Below are 21556 nucleotides of genomic sequence, written 5' to 3'. Positions count from 1 at the left end.
CTAACTGTTTCCCACATGGTAACACAAGCTTTCAGCTGGCACGAACAGGATTTCTAATCAAGACCTGTGATCTAATATAACATTGCACAGTCTTTACAATACTCTTTGAGAGCTGATCAGTATTCTAATATGAATATTGAGTATGAGTGTCATTTGTACAGCTTATTAGTCTAATTAGTCTGACTAATATTTCTTCAGTTTGTGGATGCTCCAGATCCATAGCTGACAGAGCTCTGAGTGATTTCCTGTGAACTCTCCTCTGTTTCATGCATTTAGTCTCTGCCTCTTCAGCTTCAGCAGTTGAATCTGTGTTCATAAAACGAATGCAAAGTGCTGGGTTAACAACCTTGGCATCTGAAGCCCTTTGTTTTCAGGATAGTAGCATCTGCAGGTTGGTGATGTCCATAAATGTGCCTCATCTTTGACCTTGAGGGACAAATTCTAGCACCAAAAGGGGAGTTCAGTTGACAGGTGCATTGAGTCCAGGCATATGTGTGCAGAATGGGTAAAGGTTATGCTGGTCTTGTGATGTAAACTCAGTCCCCCAGGAATGGGACTGAATGAGACCTTCCAGACTCATGTCATGTAAATCACCAAAGAATCATCTAAACACTTCAACTTTCAGTCACTAGGCTATTGCTAGTTACAGAAGGTAATCATTCGGTCTGCTTTTTTTAAAGTGGCAAAGACCTCTCTTGTGATCGAATTTATCAAATGATCCTTTTTTAGTTAAGGTTGGGATTTCTGAAGGGATCTCTGGAGATAGGCTGCCAACAATTGAACAGAATGCCTTACCCCCCTTAAATCACTTCAAAGATTCTCAGTTGTATAGGTCACTGGCATGCTATCGGGGTACCTCACAAGGAGTACTTCGTTAAAAATTCTACCACTAAACTGAAGACAGAGAGGAATTTTCCTGCTTCTAGGGCTGTGGCAACCAACCAGTTCTGAAGCAGTAGCCACTACTATTATAGCAAACTAGCCACATTATTCTGAACATGTAAATAATTTTGTGAGCCAACTAGTCACACTCAACCAGCCAAATAGCCACACGTGGTTAGCGGCTAGCGTATTGGACATCACGGTTCTAGGGTCTGCTACTTACTTGCTAACCAGCTCCTATTTGCCTCTTTGTCTGTAACCATGTCCTATTGCATACAATTTGAAGATGCTTTCCTAGATCTTTCATAACAAAGCATGAACACCTCTGGCAAAGTATGGTTTGCCCAGTGACTCTCATTGATATGTATGGCAAAAAATTGATCTTTTTTGTAATTCTGATGGATAATATTGATGTATATTTTAAATCTTTTTTTAATTCTTATCAATTAAATGTTTCACAGATGCAAAAGTTATGGGTTTTAAGCATTTCTCCAAATTTTATCTGTTTAATTTTTAAAGAGTTGTGGGAAACTGGTGGGGAGGTGTGTGTGTCACAACAATTTACTGATCATAGACTTTTGAGATCTAAATCATACTCTCATTTTTCAGCATCTTTTTTCTTTGACTCTTGAAATTTAGATTATCATTGGTCAAAATTTGTTATTGGTTTATGTGTGTACAGTGAAATTGAAGTTTACCAACATTTACCAATACAAATCTAATATTTCTAAGCCTACTTATATAAGAATCTAATCTCTGAATTTCATGGAAAGAAAATTCAGTTTTTGGCCCATGAAGTACTTTCATGGTTACAGCTGTATTCATAGACTCACAGAGGATTAGTTAGGGTTGGACGATACCTTAGGAGGTCATCTAATTCAACACGTAATCAAAGCCAGACCCACCCCTACAAAATCATTCCAGCCAGGGCTTTGTCCAGCCTGGCCTTAAAAACCTCTAGTGATGGAGATTCCACCACCTACCTAGGCAACCCTTTCCAATGCTTCACTATCCTCCTAGTGAAATAGTTTTTCCTGAAATCCAATCTAGACCTCCCCCATTGCAACTTGAGACCATTGTGTCTTGTTTTGTTGTCTGCCATCACTGAGAACAGCCTCTCTCCATCCCCTTTGGAATCCTCACTTCAAGTAGTTGAAGGCTGCTATCAAATCCCTCCTTGTTCTTCTCTTCTTAAGACTAAATAAGACCAATTCCCTCAGCCTCTCCTCGTAGGTCATGTGCTCCAGCCACCTAATCATTTTCTTTGCTCTCTGCTGGACTCTCTCCAGTGCATCCACATCCTTGCTGTAGTGGGGGGCCCAACACTGGACAAAATACTCCAGATGTGGCCTCATCAGTGCCGAATAGAGGGAAATAATCATTCTGCTGGCAATGTTTCTACTAATGCAGCCCAATATGCCGTTAGCCTTCTTGTCAACAAGGGTACACTGATGTCTCATATCCAGCTTCTCATCCACCATAATCCCCAGGTCCTTTTCTGCACAACTGCTGCTTAGGCAGTCGGTCCCAAGCCTTTAGGAGTGCTTGGGATTCTTCTTTTCTAAGTGTAGGACTCTGCACTTGTCCTTGATAATATTATCAGATTTCTTTTGGCCCAAAAATCTAATTTGTCTAGTTCACTCTGGATCCTATCCCTCTCCCCCAATCTTAATGTCATCTGCAAACTTGCTGAAGGTGCAAACCAACCTACCATCCAGATCATTAATGAAGATGTTGAACATAACTGGTCCCAGGACTGATCCATGGGGCACTGTGCTTGATACCAGCTGTGCCAACTAGACATCGAGGTATCCTTCACTACTAGTTGAGCCCGACAATCTCGCCAGCTTTCTGTCCACCTTATAATCCATTCATCTAGGCCGTAAATTTGTTGGCTTTAATTTGTGGGCAAGAATACCATGGGACCCCATATTAGAAGCATCGCTAAAATCAAGGTTCATTACATCCACAACTTTCCTCCCCATGTTCATAGAGCCAGTTATCTCATCACAGAAGGCAGTCAAGTTGGTTAGGCGTGACTTGGCCTTGGTGAATCTATGTTGACCTCCTGATCACCTTCCTCTCCTCCAGGTGTTTCCAAATGGATTCCTTGAGGATCTGCTCCATGATTTTTCCAGGGACTGAGGTGAGGCTGACAGGTCTGTAGTTCCCCAGATCTTCCTCCTCCCCCTTTTTAAAGATGAGCACGATATATGCCTTTCCCCAATTATCCAGGGGTACCCACTTTCCCTCGATCGCTGAGAATTTTTCAAGGATAATGGCCAGTGGCTCTGCAGTCTCATCAGCCAAGTCTCTCAGCACCCTTGGATGCATTAGATCTGACCCCGTGGACTTGGGCACGTGCAGCTTTTCTAAATAGTCCTTAATCTGTTCGGGTATGTCTATACTAGCTCATTAGTTCGAGCTAGGTAGGCAAATGAGGGCAACCGGAGTTGCAAATGAAGCCCGGGAATATCCCGGGCTTCATTTGCATGTTCCCAGGCACCGCCATTTTAAAATCCCTCTTAGTCCGAACTAACTGCCCGCGGCTAGACACAGCAGTTAAATGTTAGTTCGAACTAACTCCTTAGTTCGAATTTAACGTTTAACTGCCGCGTCTAGCCGCGGGCAGTTTGTTCGGACTAAGGGGGATTTAAAAATGGCGGCGCCCGGGAACATGCAAATGAAGCCCAGGATATTTAAATCCCGGGCTTCATTTGCAACTTCGGTTGCCCTCATTTGCCTACCTAGCTGGAACTAATGAGCTAGTGTAGACATACCCTTCTTCACTATCAAGGGCTGCTCACTTCCTCCCCATGCTGTGCTGACTTTGTGAAGACAGAGACAAATAAAGCATCGAGTACTTCAACTTTTCCCACATCATCTGTCATGAGGTTACCTCCCCCATTCAATAAGGGTCCCACACTTTCCCTAACCACCTTCCTATTGCTAGCATACCCGTAGAATCCCTTCTTGTTCTCCTTCACATCCCTTGCTAGCTACAACTCCAGTGTGCTTTGGCCTTCTTGATTGCACCCCGGTATGGTCAAGCAATGGTTTTATACTCTCTAGTCATCTGTCCAAGTTTCCACTTCTTGTAAACTTCCTTTTTGTGTTTTAGTAAACCGAAGATGTCTATGTTAAGCCAGGCTGGTCACCTGCCATATTTGCTGTTCCTGCTACAAATTGGGATGGTTTGTTTCTGAGCCTTCAACAAGGCTTTTTTTAAACAGCCAGACAGCTTTCCAGGCCTACTTTCCCCCCATATTCGCCTCCCAGGAGATCCTGCCCATCAGTTCCCTGAGGGAGTCAGTCTGCTTTTCTGAAGTCCAGGGTTCATATTTTGCTGCTCCCCATTCTTTCTTTTGTCAGGATCCTAAACTTAACCAGCTCATGGTCACTACTGCCTTCTGCTTCTACTTGCAGTGGCCATCTTGTGCGTCCTCTAGATATACCAAAAGTGTCACAGTCCTCTTTCCCAGCCAGCTAGCTGTAATAGTACGGCAGCTATGTGCAACTATATGACCTGGCTTTAGTCACAGTAGCAAGGGAGCACAGCCTAGTGGTCTGCATGTGGTAATCCTCTCTTTGCCAGTGACTAAGTGGCTTTGCCTTGGGCAAATCATTTAATCTCTCTGTTGGCCCCTTCTGTAAAATCAGCATAATCCTTGCCTACCTTGCAGTGGTGTTATGAGGATTAGTTAGTTAATATTTGTCCAGCGTTTTGAAGACCTTAAGGGCTAAGTATTGTTGTTGTGCACTCTATGCACATTAATTGGTTATTGAAATAAGATTAACTTAATATCTTTAATTAAAGAAGACTGAATTATTTCTCATGTTGTTTCATAACTTTAGTGGGCTCAAATAGAAAAGGAACAAGGTACATTTTATATTAGCTTATAATAGGCAATTTTGGGAGGTGCAGGTCATGGGGTAGTGTAGGTAGTGCCCTTTTTTGGAATTGACCCTCGTCAGCGACATGTTGTTGGGCCAGGATTTACTGCTGCAGTGTCCTAACAGGTCTCTGGCTCCGCTAATGAGGATAACCAGATGGCTGCTTGCGTGTTTGCGCAGTGGTGTGTGCTGTTTTGATTTATGCAATTAGTTGCTACCGCAGACCCCAAGAGAGCCCCCCAAAGACCACAAATCAGATAAGGATCAAAGGTGCCCAGCCAGGCTTATTGTTAAGCAAAGTACAGTCATAGTTGTCAGTAAAGACTACCGAATCACTATTCACATGTACTCGTAACAAAGTACTCAGCTTCCACTGCTCCCCCCTCCCCCCGAAACTACCAACACAGCTGGATAAGAACTGTCGCTCCAAGACACCATTCTATATACAGGTACCAACAAGTTACACATTGCTGCTGACGTGTCAGGTTGCTGCCCTCTGATGTCAGGTTACCACCTTCTGACACTAGTTGGATACCACCCATCACCCTGTACCTCGTGGTTTGATTAGAACATCTCTAAGCATCATGCTGTCATTTTAGACCCTTTCCTGAACCTGGGTGTATATCTGTGGGGTGTGCGGGTACCAAGGTCTTTTTTAATGAGCTGGTGTTGCCATGTGCTTTCAAGTTATGACCAGTACCAGTGACTGTTTTATACCTGGGGCAATTACCAATTAGTGTTTTACACTCTGAGCCCTGTTCGTACCAAGTTCTCTGAGCAGGGGCCTGCCTCTTGCTCACAGCTTAGCTTTGCTTTATGGTAGCCATGTTTTGCCCATCGTTAGCTAGGCCTCAAGCCACGCCTGTGCTACATGGGCTTTTGTTTTAGGGCTTCATTGTACTACACTACACACCATATAACAAACGCTAACCCAGGAACCAATTCCTGCAACAAACCCCATTGCCACTCTGTCCATATGGGACACCATCATGATGTAACCACATCAGCCACCCCATCAAGGGCTCATTCTCCTGCACATTTACACATGTGACATATGCCATCATGTGCCAGCACTGCCCCCCTGCCAGGGACATTGGCCAAACCAGACCGTCTCTGTGCAAAGAATAAATGGACACAAATCAGACATCAAGACCAGTCACATACAATACCCAGTGGGAGAACACTTCCGTCTCCCTGGACACTCAGCAACAGATTGAAAGTGGCCAGCCTTCAGCAGACTTCAAAGACAGAGAGCTGGAATTCCTTTGCAAACTTAACATTAGTAATCTGGGTTTGCATAGGGACTGGGAATGGCTGGTTTGCTACAAAAGCAGTGTTCCCTCTGTGGTATTCACTTCTCCTCATGAGCTGTTCGGAATGGGCCACAGTCACCCAGACTGAATTGGTCTTGTTAGCATTGGTCCTCTACTTGATGAGGTAATTCCCTTCTTTTCATGTGCTTGTCTGCTTGTGCCTCCCTCTGTAATTTCCACTCTATGCATGTGACACAGTGGATTTTTGCCCACGAAACCTTATGCCCAAATAAATCTTTTAGTCTTTAAGGCAGCGTTTCGCAAACTGGGGGTCGTGAGCAACTTGGGGGGGGGGGTCGCAGCTAGGGTTGCCAGGTGTCCGGTATTCAACTGGACAGTCCGGTTTCTGGGCCCTCTGTCCGGTAAAAAAAATTTCAGAAAATACTAGACACGTGCAATGTCCTATATTTTCTGGTTTTCCGGCTGGGCGCTCAACGGAAGCCTGGGGGGAGTGGCTGGGAGGCAGGGCGCAGTCAGCGCTGGGAGCCTCTGGTTGCGTGTGACAGCTTGGGGAGGAGGGGAAGCCTTGTACGTGCTCCTGAGCGCTGGGCAAGCGCATAGTGGAGCCGCAGCCAAACTCGCTCACGCTTCGCCGGGACTACGCGTGGGACGGGCAGTGCCCTGGGATCTGCACATGCCTGGGTCAGTCCCGCTCCCCACTGGCCGATTTGCGCTCCCCCCGACCGGCTGGTTCTCCCCTACTTCTCCTCCTGACCTTCCCCGGCCAGCTCCACTGCCGGTTCCCCCGCCCGATCTCCCCCAGCCAGCTCTGCTGCCCCCGACGACCCCCCAACTCCGCCTTTACTTGTGGAGCAGTGAGAGTGGGGGGGGGGGTCACAAATTCTTAGAATTTTAGGGGGTCGCGGTATTACAAAGTTTGGGAATCCCTGCTTTAAGGTGTCACCGGGCTCCTTGTTTTTGCTCTATGCCTGTTAACAGTACAGAACGCAGCATGTCTGCGAATCTGGTTACTGCCTGTGTTTTTAAGGCTTGGTTACAAAAAAGACATTCAGCATGAGAAGCAGCACCAAGATGCTGTTTTAAAAACCCTTTGCACAGAGTCTCTCTTCTCAAGAAAATAATCCTGCATTAACTAGTTAATCCTTCTGCAATTCTTGACCACAGTGTTCGGTATTGTATAATTTGCTTTCTTTATTAAAAGACGGTCGTCTAGTTCTTCACCTCCTTGAATGTGTTTCGCAGTCAATGTACTGTGTACAGGGTCAGACTTGCCTTTCACACCTTTGCAGGGGACAGACCCTCTGCAGAGAAATTTCAGTAATGTATAAGTCTTAGTAAGAAGATTAGGCCTAAGCAGATCATGGAGAGCCTGGCACACAGACAGCACCAGCACAAAGCTTTTTCCGCAGGGGGGTGTTCTGAAGTGCCCGAGAGAGGCTAGAAGAGTCAATTACCAGCATGCTGGGTGCTATGTAAAAGCCCATGTGCATACTGGCAGTATAGAACAGAGGTTTTTAACTGCTTGCTTGAGATTTCGCGACACCTAAATGTTAATGAAAGGCTATGGGAGCTCTGAAAGAGGAATATGCATCCCTTTCATTTGAGTTCTTTCAGTATCTTATGAGTAACAAATTTTCAGTCTTGGCATATAAACAAGTATGCCTCCCAAGCTTGGGTCCCTCTGGAAAGTTCTGACTGCTGGGTGGAGGGACAGCACATTTGCTCTGAGACATAGAATGCCCCATGAGGGAACATAAGAAGGCCATACTGAGTCACACCAAAGGTCCATCCGGCCCAGTATCCTGTCTGCTGACAGTGGCCAATACCAGATGCCCCAGAGGGAGGGAACACAACAGGTAATCCTCTCGTGATCCCTCTCCTGTCACCCACCTCCAGACAAACAGAGGCTAGGGACACCATTCCTATCCATCCTGGCTAATAGCCATTGATGGACCTAGCCTCCATGAATATATCTAGCTCTTTTTTGAACCCTGTTCAAGTCCTAGTCTTCACCACATCCTCTGGCAAGGAGTTCTACAGGTTGACTGTGTGCTGAGTAAAGAAAAACTTCCTTTTGTTTCTTTTAAACCTGCTGCCTATTCATTTAATTTGGTGACCCCTAGTTCTTATATTGTGGGAATAAGTAAATAACTCTCCCTTATTCACTTTTTCCATACCAGTCATGATTTTATAGACCTCTATCTCATATCCCCCCTTAGTCTCCTCTTTTCTAAGATGAAAGGTCCAAGTCTTTTTAATCTCTCTTTATATGGGACCTGTTCCAAACCTCTAATAATTTTTGTTGCCCTTTTCTGAACCTTTTCCAATGCCAATATATCTTTTGTGAGATGAGGCGACCACATCTGTATGCAGTATTCAGGATGTGGGCGTAACATGGTTTTATACAGAGGCAATAAGATATTTTCTGTCTTATTCTCTATCCCTTTTTAAATGATTCTTAGCGGTCTGTTTGCTTTTTTGACTGATGCTGCAGTCAGAAGGGGACCCCTGTGTCACTTGAGGTCCTCCTTAGACCAGTTAAATTCAACATATTGGGAGTGTAGAATATGGCTCTTAACTTTCAGTTGAGGTGATTCCTTTTCTGCCTTGGTCAGTGCCGCTCCCCAGTTGTGGGAAACACTGACAGAGAGGTGCCGGTTCAGATACGTTGTGATAGATCCCCAAAGCTGAGACTCTTTTCCACTTGGCTACATTCTCGTTGAAGACTTTGCACTAGCAACTCTTGGACTCCTCGGAAGAAAGTTTGATGTTCACAGACATTTGATGAAAACTCCCATTGCTGAGATTTAGCATCTAGGTGAAGCATGAGACCTCAGTTATGGTAAAAGACCCAGAACCACTGAAAGAAAATGTTGGCTCGACTCCACTGAATTCCCAGATTATCTGGTTGGGGTCAATGCTGTCTGCAGAGCCGTATGCCTTGTCATTTATGTTTCCAATGACACTTGAATGAAGGTGATGGGGAGGAAAGGCCTATGGCAACCAATGGCTTCCATTCAGGGGGAAGAGAACCATTAGAGAACCCCAACTTTATCCTCCTCAGGAGCACTGTTCTGCATCATTGGAGTGATCTTGTGCTGGGACAAGGTCCGTTTGTCGTGTGCCACAGCTTGGGGGAAGGGAAAATAGTGAATAAATCTTGGAAACGTAGGGTTCCAGAGCTTGAGCCCCCGCCTGAGCCTGAATGTCTACATTGCGGTTTTGGAGCCCCATTACCCACGCCAACTAACATGGGACAGCAGTAGGGGTTAGATTGCAATCTAGACACACCTCGATGCACAGCAAGCCAGGGTGTGACTGTGCAGTGCGCCAGTTTGCCACATGCTAAGATGTCATGTGGACAAACCTGTAGTGTCTCTTGGGATTATTTGTGTGGCAGGCTGCTCATGCTGCTGAGTTTGTCTGCCAAAGTATTCTCCTGGTCTGGGAGCTGAATCCTTGACGCGATGTGTTGGTGAATACACTTCCTCCTGACATAGAAGTGTGGTTTATATGGGTTATTGTAGTATTGATTTGTATATATGGCAGAAATGTTTTTATACTAATCTGATCGATCTATATATGTGCAGTCTATATATATCGATATATATGTGCAGTCTGCTTTCTTCTTTTGTTGATAGCTAAAGCAGGAGTTGGAGGCGTGAAAGAAACCGTGCAGGGTGATGCTTTATCTTTCTCAAGTACATATTCTTTAGGTTTTAGAGATCTCATTTGTAATTTGGCAAAGGAAATACAAAAGACTCTCGCAATTTGTGGCATCACTATTTGTGGGTCTCCTGTCCTTGTGTGGGGGTGGGTGCGGCGGTGGCCAGGAGCCACGGGGAACTCACTGCAGCTCTCAGCCCCCACAGCTCTCAGCCCCCCTGTGGCTGCCCGGAACCTCAGTTCAGTGTGTTTGTAATTCTTGTTGAAATATCTTGAATGGATTTAAAGATCCCTGGGAGGAAACTGTAGCGAATTCCATCAAGGGAGGAGGGCAAACCACGTGGCTCAGGTTCTTGAGAAGTCCATATCAGGAATGTCTACATTGCAATAAAAACCCTGTGGCACTGAGTCTCTGAGCTCAGTTCAGTTGACTGAGGCTCACCGAGCTAAGAATTTCACTGAAGACATTTGGGCTTAGGCTAGAGCCCCATGCTTTGAGACCCATCCCATTCGTGGGATCTCAGAGCCTGGGTTTCAATCCAAGCCTGAGTTCTCCACTGCAGGTTTTAGCCCCAGACCCTGTAATTAGAAGCCAACCATGGCTTGGCTGCAGGTCTTTCACTGAAGTGTAGGCATACTCTCCAGGACAGTCTCCCTAGCAGAGAACTCTCTATTGACTATGAACCAAGCAGATGAGGTGGGGAGGTTCCACCATTCTAAGTTCTAGCTGATTTGTCTTTGGAACGGAATCGGTGAGAGGATGGCGTCCAGTTGGTCTCTGGTCCCCGAACATTTCTTTGCCTTTTGAAACCAGTCCTGAGGGGCTCAAGGAGTCTGGCATCCCAGAAGGGAGCTAGCTCCATAAAGAGAAGATGATAGCAAGGGTCTCCTCAGACGACTATGATAATTGTACCAGATCTGCTTCATCATCGAGGTTGGATCCAAAAAGAATTCGGGGTGAGGCTTGCGAAGCAGAGATCTTGTCACAGGTTTCAAACTTCACCTCAGATGCCAGCAAGGTCACTCTGAGTGAGTGCAGCTCTTAGTCCTTGATGCCAATGATACTCTGTTTTGCTTTAGTAATTGTGATGGGGTGGGAGAGACTTCTACTGAACCATCTTAGAAATCTGTCCTTGATGGGAAGAGCCAGCTGGGTTACCCAAAATAAAGCTCTTAGAGGCCAAACATGGAACTGGGTTCAGAATACAGGCAGTCCCCGGGTTACATGGATCCGACTTACATCGGATCCCTACTTACAAACGGGGTGAGGCAACCCCGCACTAGCTGCTTCCCCCCAGCAGACCAGGGAGACGCGAAGCTAGCGCCCCCCCCAGCAGACCAGGGAGACGCGGAGCGGCTTTTCTCAGCAGACACCTCAGCTTGAGAATAAAGGACTGAGGGAAGTGAGGTGTGGGAGAATAAAACTGAGCTCTGGAGAAATGTTTGGCTAGAGTTTCCCCTACAATATGTACCAGTTCCGACTTACATACAAATTCAACTTAAGAACAAACCTACAGTCCCTATCTTGTACGTAACCCGGGGACTGCCTGTACTAGCTACCTTTGAAGAAAGAGGCTCTGCCATTGGCACCAGTCATAATGGTTTCTTCACCAGCCTGGCTTGAATTTTGTCACTGGGGGAGAAGATTTGTTCCTTGGCACTGGAGAACTGAATCTTTTATGTACCAGATGCATCTGAGCTCCAGCATCTCTTGCACCAGAGATTGTATGTCTTCTGTCCCAGTTAGTCCTCCGAGAGTGAGAAGAAGGGAAAATGTGGTGTCACATTTCTTCTTCTGTCTCTTGGCCTCCAAGAAACCCTGTCTCAAACTGAACACGGGGTACCATTCAACCCACCAGAGTGGCCAGACTTTGTCAGCATTGAGCATTTCTTGGCATTGGATTTTTTGCCTACTCCCACATTTGGGAATGGCAGGAAGAACCAGGAACCAGTTCTGACCCCATACCCATGCAGGTAGTAGCCTAGCATTATTCAGTGAGCTGAGGAGAGGGAGTTCCAACTTGCTGCTTCAATAGCTAGAAAGAGCTGTGTGCACTTTAAGGGGCCATTATCCATTATTTAGCCTTTTGTGAAATATCCTAGAACTCCAGGCAGGGTCAAAGCCATCTGAGCTTACAAGGTTGTGTTTTCCACAGGGCTCTATGCTTCTGTGAAGAATACAGGTACATTTCTAGGCGGGGGGTATTGGCACTGAAAATACTTACACTTAAGAGGAGGAAAATGACTTGGATGCAGAAAAAAAAACCAGAACTGGGGTGAGAGAGGGAGAATGAAAAACAAGTAAAGAACACGTATAAACGATGCAAAGAAGAAGCACGTGACATGTTTGTCACTAGGTGTATAGTATTTATAATTAAATAGAAGGGAGAAACACTTCTCATTCACGCTTAGCAGTCCTTGGAGATTTTGCTAATGGAATTCTGCACCGATGCAGTGATTCTCTTGTAGTGGTACCAGATCAGGTTTTCTTCCTGTAATACAAAAGGTGTTTTTAATAACATCAGATTCCCCTGAAATCTGGTGGGGACTTTCTGCCTCTTCCCACGCTTAGACAAAGGCCCACCAATGGGCTGACAGTTCTATCAAAATAATGTTGTGCAGAGCTAAAGAAAGGAATCACTTGTCTATCTCCGTAAAGTGGCAGCTGAGACTGTGACCCAGGGGGCAGAGCTACAGAGTAAGAGGGTGCCATTTTTAAATGCTTTTTTGACCATACTTTAAAACCCGTATGGGACTCCCTTGTACAGCCAACCACCATCTTGCCCATCGTTCCAGACTTAAATCTTAATTGAGGATTCATCTTCCAGATAAACACATTCCCACGTCTCCACCACAAACTTGGGTCGAAGCCAGCTACATTGGTGTACAACCACTGAAAAGAATATATTGCTCATGTGCATGCGTACTTGGCTGCATATGTACTTCCCAGGAGTGCCTGGGTCATTTTAAAGTGTGATGCACCATGCGTAGGTATCCCAGTGTGTCACACACCACCATCCAGTGCAATGCCTTTTGGGGGAGTTTTCACAAGCTGGAAGGTAGAAATGAGTTGCACAGCAATCTCTGGAAGCTGTGGGTCAGGTTTCCAGAATGCAGTGTTTTCCATCCCATAATACCATCCCTATTCTGTAATTTTCATGCCTTTCATTTAAAATCCCATAAACGGGCTGGGCACTTTTCATGTCCATCGTCCCTTGTAGGTGCATAGGGCCTAAAGAGCTCTCCACTGCTTCAACAACAGGTAGGGTTGCCAGGTGTCCGGTATTCACTCAGCTAGTCCGGTATTTTCGCCTCCTGTCCAGTAAAAAAAATTCAGAGAATACCGGACACCTGAGATCTGCACTCACTCAGAGTGACCTTGCTGGCATCAGTGTAGGCTGGCCTGGGAAGATGCAATTCCCTTGCATCTTTAAAAACAGAGGGTTGTTAAAAAAAAAAAAAAAAAGCCGCAAACAGGGACATTCCTGACTGGCAGATTGCCATTAGTGAAATGAAATGCCAGTGATGAGTCTGGGAGGGACACAGCCTATCCCTTGTTCCCTTGACTCAAGAAACCATATACTGGACAGCATGAAGGAGAGATTCATTCATGGTTCAGCAGGTGTTGAATGATAGTTGACAGTGTTTCCTGTGCACTTGTGCAGCCACTTGGGAAAGATTCAGATGCCGCCCAGCTGATTAGCAGAGTGCCCACAGCTATGTTTTTGTTTCTCCTGGGGGTGCACAATCATATATGCCTTGATGCACAGAAAACAATTATTGCGCACATGAATGGAAAAAATCTGTACATGGCTGGAAAAGATTAGAGGGAGCATTGATCGTTGAAAGTGCTTTTTGTAGATTGAAGGGATGCTGGCATTGTTTGCTGACCAGATCTGCTCTCCGTGAGACAAGTAGATGTATAGTAGAATAGTTATAGCTGCCTATTGGGAACTGCATAGTATCTGTAAGGCAAAGGAGGAAAAGCTGCTGCCAGAGTGGAGGTGAAACTGAGTTTAGCAGGGCCATTGCAAGAGCTCAACATGGAGCTATGCAATTGAGAGAGGCTTAGAGGAGCACTTCCGTGGTCAGTCACCACAGTGTTCTGTGCTGGAGTGTTTTCTGGGCTGAAGGTTTGGGTGCTCTTAGGAATTGTCGTCCTTCCTAGGGATGTGAACGGTTAACCAGTTAACTGGGTTAATGGGTGTTGCTTACAGATTGCAGTTAACTGGTGGGAGCTGGAACAGCTTCCTGTGTGCCAGGGGCAGGGGACTGCTTCAGCCCCGCAAGGGGCCCACCGTGGCAGGGGCTGCTCTGGCCAGCTGAGGCTTGTCGCAGGCAGGGGCTAGTCTGAAACAAAAAACATCTGGGGGAGGCCCTGTCTGCAATGTTCCCTGGGCCCGTCGCAGACAGGGCCAGGCTGGAGCAGCCCCTGCCTGCAACGGAGGAGGGGGCAGTGCTCCAGCCTGGCCACAGTGGGAGAAAGGGCTACTCAAGCCCAGCTGGGCTGGAGTGTCCTCCCCCCACTAATCCCTGCTTAATCAGTTAACTAGTTAAACCTAACATTTAACCAGCTAACTGATTAAACAGGATTCTACATCCCCAGTCAGATACATTCATATCTGTGATTGTGAGTTGTACTGGACCTATTTTATGCAGTGCTTGCTGAATCCGATTCTTTCTCCTCTCTCTCTTCATGCCTAACGCTACAGGGAAATGAAGCACAGCTACCAGCTCTGCCTCTATTGGGTGGCCCACTACCTCTTCTTGCATGAGTAAAACGGTGAAAAGTTGGATCTTTGGCACATTAACTTGGTGATGGGCCACGTGACATCTTTAAATTTAGGAATGGTAAGGGAAAATGCATGGACACAGACGTCCCTTCCCCTTCATTGGGTCTGTCCAGGTCTGGCAGGCTGGACTGGCTAGACTGAGGGAGATTCTCAGATAGATCTTGGCTCATGCCATAGCTGGAACCCTGCCTGTCCCGGCCCCCCTTCCCGACAGCATCTCTTGCTCCACACTGTTCGCTGCAGGAGTCTCTGTCTTGGACTCTTCCAAGGTGTTCACCATGCTTTGTGGGGTGCTGATGTGGACTTCCCCAAATATGCCATGCAGTTTGTTGTAAAAGTGGCAGGCCTGCAACTCCGCACCAGAATGATTGTGAGTCTCTCTGACCTTGTGGTGTGCTGGCATAGTTCCTCGTGTGTCATTGCACCTGATTCCTGTCGTATCCTGTGCCTGCAATCCCCCATGCAATCTTTTGATAGATATCACTGTTTCTGGGGCTGGTCCATAGTTGTGCTTGCACAACCTCTTTTGCCCATAGGTCCTGGAGATCCAGTACTTCTGGTCTATTCCAGGAAGGAGTGCATCTAGTGGGGAGTTGGAATGGTCACTTGGGTCATTGCATGCAACAAGAGAGCTGCTAATTGTGCTTGCCATGGTGGAAAATTGGGAAAAGGCATTTCAAAAACATATAGGAAGGAGGTTTGAGGTGAGGAAGGCTTGATTCTGGCCTGTATGACTCTGCGGAGTGCATTCACAGTTGAGTCAAAAACACTCACTGTTGCAGGAAATGCAGCATTGTTGGCCTGCTGCTAAGAATCGCTAAGGTTGATATAGATCATGCAATGTTTGCACGCACACTGTGCCAGTCTCAATAGATTGACTTCACTAGATCTCAATGGCATTTGGGGAGGTGGTTTTACTGTGTCATCGTAATAGGGTGATTATGTTGGACTAGGGATGTTAAATTTCGATTAATAAACTAATTGAATAGTCGATGGAACTTCCATTGACTACTTGATTAGTTGATAAGGGGGGCACTCGCTATCCCACTCCACTTCTCCCTTTGAAATGTACAAGAGCTGCTCACAGCTCTTGTACATTTCAAAGAGAGAAGTGCAGCGGTTGGGACCCCACACGAGTAGGACCTGCTTTGGTCCCCGCGGGTTCCCAGTACATATCAAAGAGATTGGTGCAACAGCAGGGATGCCTCTCCTGCCCCCTGCAAAGACGGTGCTCGGGGGGAACCGACATTTAAGCTGGCTCCCACCAGCACGGGCTCCTGCTCCTCCCCACTTGCTGCCTCTCTTTGATAGAGGCAGCGGTTAGGGGGGAGCAAATAGTCAAGTGACTACTCAACTATCTGATAAGATTATGCTTATCAGATAGATGACTAGTCGGTTACATCCCTATGCTGGACAGAGATTAATTTGAGTGTAGACACAGGCAGAAATAGGCCAACACAAGGAAATTTATGTTGGCCTAACTTCATAGTGTAAACCAGGCTTTAGAAACTGAGTGAGTCCAGGGACTAGATGTAAAAACCCTGAGTCGTGACTAGGTAGTGTTACTATCAAACTACTCACTGTTCGTAAATAACATAAAATAAGATTGGATCTTTATCCAGATCCTGCTGTGCATTTCCCGATATAATAGACATACTTGTTGGCATGAGGGACCAGTGACTTAAGTGGGTGGAGAATGTAGGCAGATGGGTCACGGAGCGGCCATAGTCTATAGGCATTTCTGTGGTCAAGATGAGACAAGATGCAGGCATGAGTGGAGACTGGTATGGTCAAAGAAAAGGTGCTGCTGAAGTAGTGATAGACAGGTTGACAGATATAGGAAATGTGGAAGGGAGGGCAATTCAGTGTGAAAAGGAATCGTCCTCAAGGTGCAGACAGTAGAAGGAAAAGGGGAGGTCGTAGCTGAGGTAGGATATGGAATAGCACCTAAAGATGCTCTTGTTGCCCAGGAGAAATGCATTTGAGCTATTTAGTTGATCATCTCAAAATTGTAAAGAACACGAATTCAAGGGCATGTCTGAGCGATGTGTAATTGCAAAGTAGTTTTACCCTCAGGTGATCAGGTATTGGGGTCATTGACTGTAACTCAAACATGCATCCCCTTTTTATTTCAGGTTATTGGACTACTTCCACAGCACTAATTCCATTCCTTTGCTTGTTGGTGGGGTCGGGATATTTTATTCTGCCTGATGCCTTTATTCTCTCATTCTCCAGCTGCCTCATACACCGACAGCTCTGATGATGAGACTTCCCCCCGAGACAAGCAGCAGAAGAACTCCAAAGGCAGCAGTGATTTCTGTGTGAAAAACATAAAGCAGGCGGAGTTTGGGCGCCGAGAGATTGAAATTGCTGAACAAGGTAAAAGGAGGGAGGTTCCTCACGTTTGATATTGCGAGCTGGACTTCTCACCTAAATAGCTTTAAATCCTGAGTCCCTCAGACCTTCCCATCCTGCAGAACTTTTAACAAGGGCTTGTTGAAACTGTTCTTCAGCAGAAAATTGGGTTTTTGACTTGCCCAGAGAAGTGTCTGTTTTTGTTTAAAAAAAAATTTCTAAACCCAAAACATTTCAGCCAAAAATTCAACTATTTCAGTTTGGAAATTCCAATGTGGTGCCTCATGAGTTTTTGTTTCCTCGGGTCCTTATCCTCCATTATGGGCCAGTCAGACTATGCCTCCCATAATGCACTTGTAGTGCAGTTGCCTCTTTTCACCATAAGAGGAGAGCATGGTGCATGATGGGAACTGAAGTCTGACCAGGAACCACAGAGAGTAAAAGCCTATGGCATCACAGAAATGTTTGTGAATTAAAATATTGAAGTATTTGGACAAAGCATTTTCCCTGAAAGTCTTAATTTTTCCATGGAAAACTTTTGACAAACTAATTTTTCATAGTGATAGAAATGTAGCCATGTTAGTCTGGTGTAGCTGAAACAAAAAACAGGACTATGTAGCACCTTACAGACTAACAAGATGGTTTATTAGGTTGATGAGCTTTCATGGGCCAGACCCACTTCCTCAGCTCAAATAGTGGAAGAAAATTGACATGACCATATCCTTTGGTATATATGGTCATGCCAATTTTCTTCCACTATTTGATCCGAGGAAGTGGGTCTGGCCCACGAAAGCTCATCACCTAATAAACCATCTTGTTAGTCTTTAAAGTGCTACATAGTCCTGGTTTTTCATATTTGTTGAAACTTTCCAGGGGGAGGGAGAGACTAGGTCCATTTTTTGACTAGTTCTACTTATACCCTTTTATACTTAAGAGTTCCTGTTACAAGAGAGCTATGTGATGCATCTTTAAGCAGGTGTATAAGGCAAGAGGCTCCAGTGGCTTAACACAAAATAGGGAAATATTTGTGTCCTAAAATTTCTTAGGCTACCTTAACCTCCTTTCTGTACGTCTCCTTTAAGAGTTCCCCAGCCTTTTTCTGGGACTTTCAGCATCTCACTGATTTCTTCAAGCATTGTTCCTGCTAATGAAAGTTAGGTTAACCTACTGGAGAACAGAAAAAAACATACCTTGTGTTCTAAGTAATCCACCAAACAGAAAATCTTGACTTTTCAAAGACCTGTTATACAAACAGAAGAGGGTTGTCAGACAATTCACAAATAACAGGCAAAGTTGTAAAAATCCTGATTAGTTCAGACCGCTTGTGAAAAGGGACCAAATCCAATTACTAGATTGTTCGCAAGGATTACAGTGGTCACAAATAATGTGGGCTTATGCAAGTCCCGGCTTGCTACGCGTGTGCTGAAGGCATAATAACAAACCTGAAATTCTTACCCAGCCATAGTAGAGTGCCAACAATTGGATTTTACCATGAGTCTTGTGATATTTGGATTTCTTCAAGCACCAACTCAAGTAGACAAGTGATTATGTGAAAATTTCAGCTTCCTTTGGGGAGGGAGCGGCAAGTTTCTAGCTATTTTGGTTGCAGAGAACAGCTTGAAAGTGTGACTGGACTGTAGCCTGAAGACTTAAACACCCAGGAGGCAAGAATCTGAAATATATTAATTTTTAAAAATCTTAATATTTTTAAGCCGATTTAATGGTTTGGAAGGCCAGAGTCCTGCCTGTTGAGGGCATGGGGTTGGCAACACTGCACAGACTTATTACAGTAGGTCTTTGGGACGACCCTGAGGCAGAGTAGTGGTGCTGAGTGTCTGCTTCCTTGTGCCGAATCTTCTTTGCTTTTTACTGATGGATTTTTCTTCCCTTCCAGAAATGCCTGCACTAATGGCTTTAAGGAAGCGAGCTCAGGGAGAGAAGCCATTGGCTGGGGCCAAGATTGTGGGCTGCACACACATTACTGCACAGACTGCTGTAAGGCCCTGCTTTACTTATTCAGTTCTTTTCCCTTTGCAAAGAGTATTTCAGCACAAAGCCTCTGTGCATTCCACGGTAGGGTGACTCCGTTGGCATACAAAGTATGTGCTCCTAGGAAATCGTCTCCCTGAAATAGGCCTCATTGCGAAATGCCATGTTTGGAGGAAAATAGGTTTCCCAGAGATTGAATGACTTGGTGGATAGCTGAGGGGATGTGCTGCTAGTGACTCCTAAGTGCCCTGTCTGAGTCTGGCCCAGGATGGTAGTGACTGTCTGTTGTTGGATGTTCAGTGATCTGCCTGAGCTGGGTTGGTGGGAATCGATCCAGTTCCCAGACAATGGCAGTCCACAGCTCAGAAAACACCAAGACAGTAGGCACTAAATCATACCCCTGTTGGCAGTCTGAGCAGGCAGGCCAAAGAATCAATAAGCCGTGAAGACTGAAACCTATTCTCAGTCCTTCTGGGGCAGGCGCGTATTAGCGGGGCAGTGTAAGGGAATCCTGCATTGCAGCTGCTCTTGGGGACAAAGAGGATTTCAGTCTCCAGAGATGTCAATCCAGCACGTCTCCCAAATCACTTTGTAAAAAGGAAAATTGCCATCTTCTGAGAGGCCTGTTTAATAAGGGCTCATGCCTGTCTATATCTCTCTTTAGACTGTGCATGTTATCGTCTGAGAGGTGCATGCGTCTGTGAGCTGCTCCTATGAGTAACAATGGTTTTTTTTTTTTAAAGTTTAGAATCCAAAAAGAGGGGGGAAGTGGTTAAGGCAAGTGAAGGCACTGTGATTCAGGGCGCTTGGATTTTGGGGGTTCCCAGCACTGACAGGGAAGGCCCTCTAACGACTAGCAAGGGAGTAGGGTTAGAGGATTTGCTATCTCTGGATGAAACGGACTGTTTTATTTTTTGTATTCATTCGTTTGAAATGATAGGTTCTCTGATGCATGATCTGTTCCTCCCTGTTTCATACAGCACTGACCACACTGTTAGGGCTTGTCTACACACCACTGCATTAGACCAGGGCACACTGGCATTTCTACATAACTTTATCCGTGTGACCCCTGCTGGCATGCACTAAAGCTCACTAGTGCCCGCTAGGGAGCTTTCAGTGCATGCCAGCAAGGCTCTAGCAACATGGTCACCAACAGGTCAATCGCAAGCTACTGGTCGATCGCAAGGACTCAACCAGTCGCTCGCGAGGCGTCCTGTCCGCCCCGCCCCCATTTCCTTCCCACCCCCCAGAAGCCCCACTACTTACCTCAAGAGAAAACGGAGGTAGTGTCGGCTTCAGAAGTCCCGCAGCTTAGCGCCACTTGCGGGGATTCCAGAAGTGTGCTAGCTGCTCTGCCGGGTGTACTGCGGGAGGGAGCATCGGCTCCCTGTACCGCAAAGGAGGGGTGAGTCAGCCCCGTGGGAGGCACATAGGGGGTTTCCCAGTGCACGTGGGGGGTTGGCCCCAGGGCAGGCGTGTGCATGCGGGGCTTCCCGGTTGGGAGGGGGGGGGAGTTTGGCCCCGGGGCAGCCGTGCCTGTGCGGGGCTTCCCGGCGCGGGGGGGGGGGGGGGGTTGGCCTCGGGGCAGGCGCGCGCAGGGCTTCCCTGCGCGGGGGGGGGGGGGTTTGGCCCCGGGGCAGGCTTGGGGGGGGTTTGGCCTCGGGGCAGGTGCGCGTGGGGCTTCCCTGCGGGGGGGGGGGGCAGTTGGCCCTGGGGCAGGTGCGCGCATGCGCGGGGGATTTCCCTGCGCGGCGGGGCGGGGGCGGCCCCGGGGCAGGCACGCGCTGGTTTCCCTGGGGAGGGGGGGAGAATCTTGGGAGAAGACAGATGCAGGGGATTCTCTGCCCCCACTGGCACCCCACTCCCCACCCCCCCACTCCCCACTCCCCACTCCCTGAATGCTGGCCCCACTCTCCTGGCCCCAGCCACAGAACTCGGTCCCCACTCCTCTGGCCCCAGCTACAGAACTCTGTCCCCACTCCCGTCCCCACTGGCAGCCTGTCCCCAGCTGCAGAAACCTGTCCCCACTGGCACTCTGTCCCCTGCTGCAGAACCCTGTCCTCTGCCCTCTCAGCACCCTGTTCCCTCTCCCCTGTTCCCAGCCGCAGAACTCTGTCCCCACAAAATGTATAATTATAAATGCTTCATTTTAGATTTAAATAGCATGAATAAAAAACAGACCATTTATTTCATAACTGTAAACACGTGATTTTAATAGTATGTATCGCATAATTTAAAAATAAACTGTTTATCAGAGTGTGTAAGTAAGGGCTGAGGATAGCAAGTGATGGGCAGGAGGAGAATAGAGAGGGCGGGGCTTCAAGGAAAGGGCGGGGCGGTAGAGCTTTGCCTGTTCTGAGATTTAAAAAGTGATCTTGGGTGTAAAAAGGTTGGAGACCACTGCTCTAGCACGACGTAGTAGTGAGCACTGAAATTTATACTCCTCCACCATCCGCTTGTGTACTGTGTAGACAAGCTCTTGGGTTTAAAGAAACTCTGTTGAGCCCATAGAAATCTGCATTTCACAGCAGACACCGGGCTCAGTATTTGGCTTCATGTGGAAGTCAATTTACATAGAGGCATTCTAATTCTGTGCAATTCACGGAAAGGCAGCATCCTTCGTTCCCGTCTGATGCTGGGCGGGCTGACAGGATAGATCATGTGGTAATTGCCCTGTTCTGTTCATTCCCTTTGAGCCATCTG

The 21556-nt window shown here is 46.7% G+C and overlaps 1 protein-coding gene across 5 annotated transcripts in view; it reads left to right on the top strand.

Moving 5' to 3' along the window:
- AHCYL2 (adenosylhomocysteinase like 2) overlaps positions 1 to 21556 on the top strand; it is a 174923-nt gene that overhangs the window by 118109 nt on the left and 35258 nt on the right. For 3 of the 5 annotated variants that reach the window (XM_075925413.2, XM_006120333.5, XM_089778071.1), the window contains 2 exons: positions 16745 to 16888; positions 18759 to 18859. In XM_075925413.2, the coding sequence (XP_075781528.1) occupies positions 16745 to 16888; positions 18759 to 18859 (245 nt within the window). Of the gene's footprint in view, positions 1 to 10467; positions 10746 to 16744; positions 16889 to 18758; positions 18860 to 21556 lie in introns of those variants that run through there. The other 2 variants (XM_025183222.3, XM_025183220.3) reach the window with 2 other exon arrangements.

The sequence above is a fragment of the Pelodiscus sinensis genome, chromosome 1, assembly GCF_052426305.1.
Source record: "Pelodiscus sinensis isolate ZL-2025 chromosome 1, ASM5242630v1, whole genome shotgun sequence".
Taxonomy (NCBI): domain Eukaryota; kingdom Metazoa; phylum Chordata; order Testudines; family Trionychidae; genus Pelodiscus; species Pelodiscus sinensis.
The sequence above is the reverse complement of the archived record's forward strand: the minus strand, read 5'-3'. Positions and strand labels throughout refer to the sequence as shown.